Genomic DNA, 12,119 nt, shown 5'->3' with positions numbered 1-12,119 from the left:
CAACTTGCATTATCTTATAGAAATTTAATATATGTTCAGCCGACAAAGACATCCGTATATATATATATATTTATACGTATATACGAAATGATCAACGTACAATACATTAATTAATTCACCATTTGAAACCTTCATACCAATTATGTCACAGAGAGTTCTTCTTCCCAATTTTCATCTTTTTCGAAAGAGGCCAATACATTAAATTTATTCTTAATTAATTCTCTAAAATAATAATCACAAAAAGGGACATCTAATTTAACTAATTAACTTTTATCAAACTAGCATACGTGTTGTGTAATCATACAGCTGATTTCTTACGATTTTATCACACACAATATAAATATATATATATATATATATTTATATGCATGGAAATGGGAATATACCATATAAAATCTTACATGAATTTATTTATGTATTGAATAATGATAATTGGTATACAAAATCAACCCACATTATATTAATGTGTTTTTTATATGTTATAATCAATTAGAGCCTTCTATTTGCTGAATAATCAGACAGTGATTTCCCAACTAAATCAATACATGATAGGGTTTGCTTGGCTCTCTGATATTTTTTTTTTTGTTTGATGATATTGACCTTGTACAAGTTCTGGAATTTGGACCAAGTTAATTAATTGGCCAAAGCTGTCTATTTTCTAAATTTCTAGTAGACAATATAATACATACCTACTCCTTCTAACAAATTCAGAATTTTGGTTCACTTAACTTAATAAAATATAAAAAAAAAAGATTAACCACAATATTAATACTTAAATTCATTTTTTGATGAAGTCTTTGTATACAATAAGTCTAACTAGACCATTTCAATCTTCATTTGAACGAGAACCGTACTAGAGACTATTATTCATGGTGGGCTCCCATTATATCCAATTTTATTAATGAGAGTGGAACTAGTGTTTTAAAGCGTAAAATAATATGTTTGTTGCAAGGAGGAAATTTCACACATATTATTAAATAATTGTTTTATTTAGTTAAAAATATCCCTATATAAACTGTGAAGATCTTCCCCAAAATATTCATTCAAATAAATCCCTTTAATCTTTTAAGCAAGTTTTGAAACATCCTTAAGGTTTTGAGGGTTCTTAGGCACAAGGGTTTCTCAAAATGGCCAATTCTTGGCCAAGTTTGGCCTATGCCTTGGCAATATGCATGATTGCCACTGGTGTAGCGGCTTATGATTACAAGCCCTACACTTATGCATCGCCGCCACCACCACCTTATGTTTACAAGTCGCCGCCGCCACCTCCACCTAAGTATTATTACTCATCACCCCCACCACCCAAGTACTACTACGAGTCGCCGCCACCACCCAAGTACTACTACGAGTCACCGCCACCGCCACCTAAGTACTATTATAAGTCACCACCACCACCAAAATATGTCTACAAATCGCCACCTCCTCCACCCAAGTATTACTACAAGTCGCCGCCACCACCTAAGTACTATTACAAGTCACCGCCACCACCAAAATATGTCTACAAATCGCCACCTCCTCCACCAAAGTATTACTACAAGTCACCACCACCACCAAAATATATTTACAAATCACCACCACCTCCACCTAAGTACTACTACAAGTCCCCACCACCACCAAAGTATGTCTACAAATCACCACCACCTCCACCTAAGTACTACTACAAGTCCCCACCACCACCAATGTACTACTACAAGTCACCTCCTCCACCTAAGTACTATTACTCATCACCACCTCCTCCTCCATATGTCTACAAATCACCACCGCCACCACCTTACGTGTACTCATCCCCACCGCCACCTCCTTATGTCTACAAGTCTCCACCTCCTCCATCTCCACCACCTCCATACGTCTACTCATCTCCACCACCACCTCCCTATGTTTACAAGTCTCCACCACCACCTCCTTATGTCTACAAGTCCCCGCCACCACCTCCCTATGTCTATAAGTCTCCACCTCCTCCATCCCCACCACCTCCCTACGTCTACTCCTCCCCACCACCACCCCCCTACGTATACAAATCCCCACCACCACCTCCTTACGTCTATAAGTCTCCACCACCACCATCTCCACCACCTCCATATGTCTACTCATCCCCACCACCACCTCCTTACGTCTACAAGTCCCCACCACCGCCTCCCTATGTCTACTCATCTCCTCCACCACCTCCTTACGTCTACAAATCCCCACCACCACCTCCCTACGTCTACTCCTCTCCACCACCACCTCCTTACGTCTATAAGTCTCCACCTCCTCCATCTCCACCACCTCCCTACGTCTACTCCTCCCCTCCACCACCTCCATACATCTACAAGTCACCACCACCGCCTCCTTACGTTTACAAATCTCCACCACCACCTCCCTACGTCTACAAGTCTCCTCCGCCACCATCACCGCCTCCACCTCACTACTACTACTACACTTCTCCTCCTCCCCCGAAAATGGGTTACTAAGCAAATAAGTTCTTATTCTCTTTTCACGTAAGTGCCTATATATATATATATATATATATGATATATATACACATTGCATAGGTTCGTTCTAGCTACATTATTACTATAATATTAACTAATCTCATGTTTTTTATTGTTTTCAGGTTACGTATAGCCATACAAATAAAGAGAATGGCTGCAAAAAATAATAGTCTCATATTGGCGGCGCTTTTACATGCGTTGAATCCGAAGTTTAGGCGAAGCCGATATGAGAATAGGAGAGCCCAACTTATACGATTCAATTTCTTTGCAGCTTAACACACACATATATATATATATACATATATGTATATGCTTAATTTTATGATTTATGTAATTGTTACCACGTCTCACGACGTTGCATGTACTCTCTTGGATAATATTTTCTCTTCCATATTATTGAATAAAATTCCAACTTTCTTACGTATATCAAATCAAAATAGGCAAGCTTTATCATTTTAACATAAATACGTACCCTTCTATTTTACATTGTTTGACAGTCTAGTTCCTTAAACAAAAAATAGCAATCAAATCTTTGAATTTGAAGAATAATAGTAATTGAGTTTTTATTACTAATAATTTTTTTTAACAAAATTATAAATTTTAATGTGTGAAATTAATATATATCTTTTATATATTATATTGTTTTACCTGTTCTTCGATGCAAATATGAGGAAGAATAACAAAGTGATAAAATATATAGGCACATACTAGAGGATACATAGAGTACATGCTCGGGCTGTGATGATATTATTAGTCAAGACTTCTCTATCATAATTTTGTCAAACCATTCGCACCCATATAGGTTATGAGGGTTATATATGACTCATGATTTATCTACTCAAAATGAAAATATTTGTAGCATAGAATCAAGTAACTAATGTTTTTTGTCAACTTAATTATATAGATCAATTAAACAATTAAGTTAACGAAAAACAACGTCAACAGTTGGTACTTTCGTTGAGAGCATTAAGCAAATTGTTGTATTGTTTAATTGAAAAACCTCCTGCATATCATCAATGGCTGCCTTGAATATCCCCGTAACTGGTGGGCGACCATTGTCCCAAATCTCCGAGGAGCGTACGTACTCCTCAGGTTGAGAACCACCCACAGAGGCCTGGGAAGCAGCCCGTGGTAGATCAAAGCCCCGATGAGGGGAGTGCATCATCGGCCTCTAGGGGGCAGCCTGTTCAGACCCCAAGGTTGATGAAGATTTATATTATAATCCCAAAAGGTAAGTACCAATCGTGGAATTGGAGAATCGCAGATTGTGTGAGCAGTTAGCCAAAGCTACACGACGAATTGAGGAGTTGGCTAGGCAAGCCGCCGAAGTACAAGTACCACCCCAGAGGACCAGAGGATGGCCCTGGGGAGTACAACTGCCAGAATGGCTGAGCAAAGGGCCCAACAGGCCCAACTGAGGTCCAGGACAAATACCGGCAACAGTCGACCTGAGGGAAACACTCAAAACACTGCTAGGAATAACCCTATGGGAAATGTGCCTATTGGAACTGGGAATAACCGAGCTCCTTCAGTAACTCAGAATGGTAACCCCGAACTTGTCAGGAATAACTCGGAGCCTATCTGAGACAATTCTGGACCTTCCAGACCCAATAACAGAAGGCCACCGCCATCACCAATAAGGCATTCACCCTCTCCGATAAGACATCCTTTTCCAGCTCAAGAGGCACCCCAGCTAGCTCCCAACGGGAATCGGGCACCTCAGAGATCCTCTCGGAGTGCTCGAAGTGGGAGTCGAGACAGAAACCATAGAGCTCGACCAGAACAAGGAGGTGAATTTGGGGTCCCACAAGAGGCTCATCGAGGACATAGGGTACCTCAGCCAACGGGAAGCCATATGTCGAGGTCACAAACAACTGGGGTAAAGGGGCAAGCAGAAAACCCACCTCGTCACAATCGAGCCACACAAAAACAATAACTAGAGAGGAATGTCAACTTCCTTAGTGGAAGTTTGGACCTCAGCTGGTCCGTGAATAATGTATACAACATCGAGCCTAGGAACAATGGGAATTATGAGAATGACTATCTTGATCTTCGAGATCATCTGAATTAGAACCGGGGGCAGACTAACCCATCAAACTCGAATTTACGAACGCATTTAAATAATCGAAGAGAGCCTCTGCAGCCAGTACATGGGAATAGTATAACTGTAACACCCTACTTCCTTAGAGCCGTTACTAAGTGAGTTTTAAATCAAAACTTTGTGCAATTAACTCGCTAACCGAGGTTTTTAAAACAAAAGTGTGACTAAGCAAAAGTTAAGGCTGTAATCTTTTGAAAATGCTTTACTTTATTGAAAACTTCAAGTATCTAATATTTGGGATCCCAAAATAAGGTTTGCAAAATGCTTTACAACTTAAAATAAGTTTACAGTTGATTAATTATTAAAATCACAGATTATTGCAGCCATTTCCCGAATAAACCCCCAACCAAAGCAGTCGGGCAGGCCAAACATGTTCGCGTCGCTTCACGCTCTCCGTACTCATGGCTGGTTGACTCAATCTTTGCCCTTACCTACAATACAGAGCACCCGTGAGCCGAAGCCTAGCAAGAAAACTCATACATTATATAACATAAGCGAATTATATAGTTAACATATCATATAATCCACAGATAACCAAATGTTCCATCAGACTAAACAAACACGGCCATGCCGTCCCAGAGGCATTACCAGAGCCTGGGGCCTCGGTCCTCACCGTAAGGATATCACATGTATTCATTGGGGTCCCACCTTGACTACAAGCACTTCACGTGCTAAGTGTTACTTCCGGCCCAGCTGCCGTTCTCGGCCCCATTGCCGTCCTCGGCCTTTCGCCATTCTCGCTACTATAATCACATATAGTATAATTCAAATAACATTCAAACATATAACAATTCAATCAAAACTATACCATAATCATGTAATGCAATTTAGGGCCGTGCCCTGCATTAACACTATGGATCCATGCCCTGTCATACGGGTGCTACAGTTTTCTTACCTGTATTCCGAGCTTTCTGATGCACTAAAGCCGCGAACGGTCCTCTAACCCGAGCTTTTTCCAAAGACCTAGTCACAACACGTATAAAACATCCTTTAATACTAATCAATTCAAAACCACTTCCCGGGATCAGTCCCACACTCTCGGGACTCCCAAATTCTTAAAACAATTCATTGGAAACATCCCCCGAACCCTCGGAGCAAAAGCTCAAAATTGTAAAATTTCATGACCTGAAAATGGCCTAGCGTCGCGTCGCGACGCTGCCCAAGAGGGCCGCGGTGCCCAGAAAGTCAGAGAGGCCCCCTTGCCTGGAAGCAGCCTCGCGCCGCGGCGCCCAAGAACAGGGCCGCGGTGCTCCTTCGCGAACCCAGATCTCTGGGTTTTCTCTTGCGTTTTTCCCGAGCTACAACCTCCCCAAATCATCCCAAACAAATACCTAAACCCCAAGATCAATTTAAAACTTCATATGAACCATCTAACAACCCATAAACACTAGTATCAAGATCAAAACACCATCCCACCCAAAGATCCACCCTTTGATTTCTAATTTCAGCAACTTAACCCAAAACTTTAAAAACTTAACTCATGCTTTAGATTTCTCAAATCAAAACAGAAACAAATCTTAAATGTGCATAAAATCCTTACCTCAAGTGGAGAATTCACCCAAAAGCTTCCTTGATCTCCTCTTAAACTCCCACTTCAGCCCCTTCTACTCTTCTTCTTCTTTTTCTTCTTCTTGCCCTAGCTTTTTCTTTCTTCTAGTTTTTCTTCTCTTCAATTTTCATCAAAACCATCAAATGACCCAATGCCCAAACCATGTACCCCAATATCCCAGCTGAAAATTGTCTAAATCCCTTGCCAAATGACCACTTTACCCATTCCTAATAATTCTTCCTAACTAAACCTTCAAGGGCACTTAAGTCCTTTCACTTATATTCAATTATACCATTTTCCATCTAAAAATTGTTACTCAAAGCAGTTACAAACGGTTACATAGGTTACTCAATCGCCAATAACTATAACCATTAGTTCTCAATTCAACTTACGAAATTCCTAAAGTACCCCTAGGCTCCTTCCGAGCCGGGTACAAAATCCCGTTGTGACTTTTGAGTTAACTAGCTCTCCAGGACCGTCTCGGCACGTGCATCACAATAATAACACCACTTTCATGTGGTACAAATCACATAATACAATTATCACATATATGCCCTCAGCGGGCTAAAATTAACAATTTACCCCTATCATACAAACGGGGTCCACATGCATATTTATTTCGCCTAAACATGCATACTAACCACATATTCATTAAATTCACATAAATTAATGCAATATAACAATTATTGTCCTCCAGGCACACTAATTAAGGCTCCAAGCCTTATTAGCAAATTTAGGTCATTACAATAACCCTGTACTGGGACAGGGAGTTGGAGTTCATACAAACAATAACCAGATGTCATACATGTAAGCTCCTCCCCCAGTGGATTTGGTCCAAGAAAGGATCAACCAGCTCGAAGAAGCATTTAGGCTTCTTCAAGAAGAGAAGAGTAAGGACAAGGTCGTCGACTCTGATGAGGAGCTCGAGCCTTTTGCTCCTCACATCTCAAATACTCTATTTTTTTATGGATTTAAGATACCCCATGTGGCACCCTATGATGGGACGTCCGATCCATATGGCCACATGAGCACATTTAACATAATAGTGCGAGCCAACAACATCGGATACGAGCTAAGGTGCATGCTTTTTCCGACCACACTCACCAGACCAGCGAAAAATTGGTTTGACAAGTTCCGGAGGCACTCAATCTCGTCATGGGAACAACTATCTAAGGAGTTCAAGAAGCAATTCTAGGCCGTAAAGAATGTCAAGCCCGAGGCCTTAACGTTGACTAACGTGAGACATCAACCAGTGGAGTCATTAAAAAGCTATCTAGCGAGATTCAACATAGAAGTGGCATGAGCTCAAAATGTCAATGACAGTGGTCATCTCATGGTAGTACGAGTTGGAGTATTTCCAGGGAGTCCCCTTTGGGACGACATGTCAAGGAAACCTGTGAGGACAATAACCGAGTTCAATACCCGGGCTCAGAGGTTTGTCAATGTAGAAGAGGGGAGATCAGCTCTAAAGCTGAATTCTCAGCCCATAATAACTACAATGACAAATGTTAACTCTGCCTCGACCTCGGCTACACCCTCCATGTCGCGACCCTCAGGAGATAACTCTTCAAAGAGAAAGAAGAATCAAGGGAATAACTCGGAGGCAGACGGGGGTAAGAAGAAAAAAAGAGATAAATACTTCTCCATTTACACGGTTTACACCGAGCTTACTGATACTCGAGAGAACATTTTTATCACAAATGAGAACCCTTTCAAACGACCTGATCCGATGCGAAATCAGAAATCTAAACGGGATACCAATACATTCTGTAGATTCCATAGGGATATTGGTCATACCACTTGTCATGAGATATTATGTAATTAACGCATTTAATGTATTTATTTCAAATTTAAATGCTTGATTGTAACTTCCCTGAATTGGGGGAAGATATTCTTACGGACAAGTCTATAAATAGTCTGGTCTGATTCATTTGTATTCACACACAAATTGTACGGGAGAAAACTCTGCCAAATTGCTTTCATTCAAGGCTTTGAGGGAGTATCGATAATAACAGTGACTCGTGGACTAGACGAATTTTAACTATTGAACCACATAAAAAACCTCGGAATCCTTCTATTTTTTCTACATTCTTGTTTAGTGTTATTCATAATTAAGTTAACAATATTTAAATATGTAAGAACTTAATTGCTACTCTTTTAAACCCAAGAATTTGATCATAATAACTAAATTGTCAAACAAAGTACAAGAGCTAAATACGATTTTATTCCTTTTTCCCCCTATGTACGTTTACATTATCATGGCGTTGAACTTAAATAACAATGTGAACCCAATGATAATAATTGAGCAAAAACAACTTTATTAGTACGTATAAGTACGTACGTTACGTACTTAAATTCGAATTCTTTCCACGAACATAACAGGTATATTATATTATTATTTTGTTTTACTATGTTTTATTATAATTTTTAAAAAAAACTTAGTCAAGAAAGTTATAGATATTTAATAAGTCTTCCTTACAATATCTAAAGTCAGGATGGCCGAGTGGTCTAAGGCGCCAGACTCAAGTTCTGGTCCTCTTACGAGGGCGTGGGTTCAAATCCCACTTCTGACATTTTTCTATTGTTTTTTTTTTTAAAAATTATAATGAATAAATAGAGAGATCAATATAAGTTTTATGTTTGGAATTAAAGTTACACAAAGCAGTCACTTAGTTATTGTAACAAAGTTGGATAAATATGTCACAAATAAAATAATAATAAAAAAAGATGGAAAAATGTCAATTTTTCACGAAGAAATTACACCAAATACTGTTTTTTTTTTTAAAAAAAAAAAGGGTGAAAGATATGGTTTTTTTTCTTAAGTTTCTTATGACAATTTTTTTTATACATTTTTTTGGGAGATTTTTCTCTTGTATTTGTATATAATTTTAGCAGCTAGTTTTAATATATTTTGAGGTTATTTTTATAATTTTAATCTATTTATAATATATTATTTTTTTATCATTTATATTTTATTAAACATTTTTTTCTTTAAATTATTTTTTGAAAAAAAAAAACACTAAGACCTTCATCATGCTTTTTATTCTCATTTCTTCTAAACTTTTCTTCCATTTTTTCTCTTCTTGACAATTTTCTCTGCAGTAACCGGTTATTACTATAAAAATAGTTTTGATTTTTTTTTTGTAATCGTATGCCACTTAATTTTTTGGTAATATGTTGCCACACTGTCAAAATATCAATTGAATTGTAACTGGTTACTTAACTAGATTTGAAAAAAGAAAAAAGATATGAAAAAAAAAAAACTAAACTGATCGTGATGGTAACTAGTTACTAAACTGAGTCTGAAAAAGAAAAAAAATCTCATTTGAATTTGATGGTAGTTGGTTACTTAGACAAGTGTGAAAAAAATCTGATGTAAACAAAAAAAAACCTAAACTAATCGTTATCGTAACCAGTTACAATTAGGTCTGGAAAAAAAAAAAGATCTGAAAAAAAAGAACCAGTGGCTATGGTGCCCGACGACTTAGCCATGTTTGAAAAAAAAAAAGATCTAAATAAAAAAAAAATCTAAACAAAAAGTATAATTTTAAAACCAGGAGGAGAAGAAGAAATAAGAAGAAGAACAAAAAGAATAACATTAGAAGAAGAAGAAGAAGAAGAAGAAGAAGAAGAAGAAGAGGGTGGGGGGGGTGGAGCTGCATCATCGTCAGGGGCGTAGGGGGTTGCGTTGCCGACAGATGACTGAGAAGAAGGAAAGAATTGGGGAAGAGAGAGGGAGCGAGGGAGAAATGAGTAAATGAAGAGAGATATCATGAGGGAGAAATGAGTAATTGCAGAGAGTGTGAGAGAGTTTTGTGTAAAAATATAGTAATCCTGTTTTCATATTTTATGGAAATTCCAAGTTTAATTATTATTTTTTGTTTGGGAAAACTCATTATATTTTGTAGCACTTCTTTTTTATCCATAAATATAGAAACTCACATACTTTTTCTCATATTTATGTAAATTTTTTTTTTTTTTACATACACAAAGACCCCCAAAATTTTAAAAATTGTCACTTTATATATAAATATTTTTAAAAATAGTATATATTTTTTATTAGGCCTCCCACAACTTAGGTTCGACCCTGTTTGGCAATTTAGTTGTAGACATTAAATCTAAAATTGATTGATAAAAGATTGACACTTAACAACATGCAAAGATAAACATGGATTGTAAAAATATTTTTTCTAAAGAGTATTCTAGAAAATTTAGTTGGGACTTATTTTTTATGAACATTTTTTAAAGACAAAAAACACTTTTAAATTTCATCAAAATGTTTTCAAAAGTAACTTTTAAACTTAAGAAGAAATTTTAAATTATGCTATACATAACCATTAGCTATTGCAATAAAGCTAGGTATAGGTTTAGAAATAAAATATAAGGATTTTAACATACATATTTTGATGATTTGCAATCTAGTTGTAGACGATCAAATTTACGATTGAATGATCGAAGGTGGGCACTAACAACATCCGAAGACGATAAATAGAAATCTTGAAAGCCTTGACATGGAGGATATAGTACTAGCCAAAAAAAAACCTTTAACGATCAAGTCAATACCACATATTATTCTTTATTGAAATAGAAATAAAGATAGGCTAAGGTGGAAATGGCTTTGTTTGGATGAGTTTGCATGAACTCTTCTATGGGCGAGGAGCATTAGGTTTGGATGCTTTGTTCCATAAATGATTCAAAGAGGTATGTTTTCAAGTTGGGTTTGTAGTGAATCACCCTTGGGTTGCATCTTTACCATGAGTTGAAAAAAGGATCAGTTGGAAGGGGTTGAGGAAGAGTGCCATTGAGAAAAACACTTTTGTTCTTGGCCCCAATTGATATTTTGAAGTCTCGACGCCATTGTTGGAAGTTCTTGTCCATAAATGGAGGTGAAACAAGAATGAGACTTGGGTGATCTCCAGTACCCAAGAAATATGGATTGTTGTTTGCATCTTCAAGGGTAGGTCGATCCAAATTATTCGGGGGGAAAAGTGATTTGAAGCAGAGGTTTGTCCCCCATTGTTGGTGAGATTCAGAGCAGTTGGAGCTGCAGGAGGGGAAGGTTCTTTAGTCAGAACATCTTGGATTGGAGGTTCTTGACCTGGAGGGTCTTGGATCACAGCAGAGGATTTTGTGCGTGCTCGAGCCATGGAGAAAGTTCAGAGTTGAGGAAACCTATGTTTCTCTGATACCATAATAGAAAGAAAGGTATTTGTGTTGTTATCTAAATCATCTCAAAATACAATCAAGGGCCTTTGTTTATATATGAATAATGATATGTGCACCCAAAATATGCAACTAAACATTACACACAATGACGTGTCACTACTTTTTAAAACAATGAGTTCCAATTTTAATAAATGTGATTGGTTAGGCTAAACTGCCATATCACTATGTGTAATGTTTGGGTGTATATGTTCGGTGCACATATCATTGCTCGTTTATATATAGGCTAAAGAGACCCCGAACCGACTAGTAACAAACTCTAAATTGTCTAACAGAAATAACCAAATGTAATGTTAATAAAAGAGGTTTTAAAGTTACACAAAGCATTCACTTAGGGTATGCTTGGTAGGAAGGAAGGAGATGAGGAAGGATGGATAGGGTAGGAATGATGGAGAGGGTAGAGGAGTGGAAATGAAAGAGGTATTACTTTATGTTGTTTAGTAAGATAAAAAGGAAAGAATATAGAATTCTATCATGTTGTTTGGTATTAGAAAGAAAATTGAAAGGATGGAGAGATATTTGATTATAAAATTACTATCATACCCTTAATATATATTAAATATATTTTTTAATTTTATTATTTAATTATAAACTACATATATGAAAAAAAATATACAATATTTATATATATATTTTATAAACTGATATGAAAAAAATAAACTAAACTGATCGTGATTGTAACTAATTACTAAATTGAGTCTGAAAAAGAAAAAAAATCTCAACTGAATCTAATGGTAGTTGGTTACTTAGACAAGTGTGAAAAAAATATATGTAA

At 37.1% G+C, this 12,119-nt stretch overlaps 1 protein-coding gene and 1 non-coding gene across 2 annotated transcripts; both read left to right on the top strand.

Annotated features, from left to right (window-relative positions):
• The first annotated feature begins 964 nt into the window (after positions 1-964).
• Positions 965-2,902, top strand: LOC133790419 (extensin-2-like). The gene is made up of 2 exons (XM_062228051.1): positions 965-2,477; positions 2,594-2,902. The coding sequence occupies exon 1, from the start codon at positions 1,128-1,130 to the stop codon at positions 2,448-2,450; it is 1,323 nt and encodes a 440-aa protein (XP_062084035.1). The 5' UTR covers positions 965-1,127; the 3' UTR covers positions 2,451-2,477; positions 2,594-2,902.
• Positions 2,903-8,610: 5,708 nt separating this feature from the next.
• On the top strand, positions 8,611-8,694 carry TRNAL-CAA (transfer RNA leucine (anticodon CAA)). The gene has a single exon. It is a non-coding gene; the product is annotated as a tRNA-Leu (tRNA).
• The last annotated feature ends 3,425 nt before the right edge of the window (positions 8,695-12,119 follow it).

Source organism: Humulus lupulus, chromosome 7, assembly GCF_963169125.1.
Source record: "Humulus lupulus chromosome 7, drHumLupu1.1, whole genome shotgun sequence".
In the NCBI taxonomy this organism is placed as follows: Eukaryota; Viridiplantae; Streptophyta; class Magnoliopsida; order Rosales; family Cannabaceae; genus Humulus; species Humulus lupulus.
This window is presented reverse-complemented; position numbering and strand designations above follow the sequence as displayed.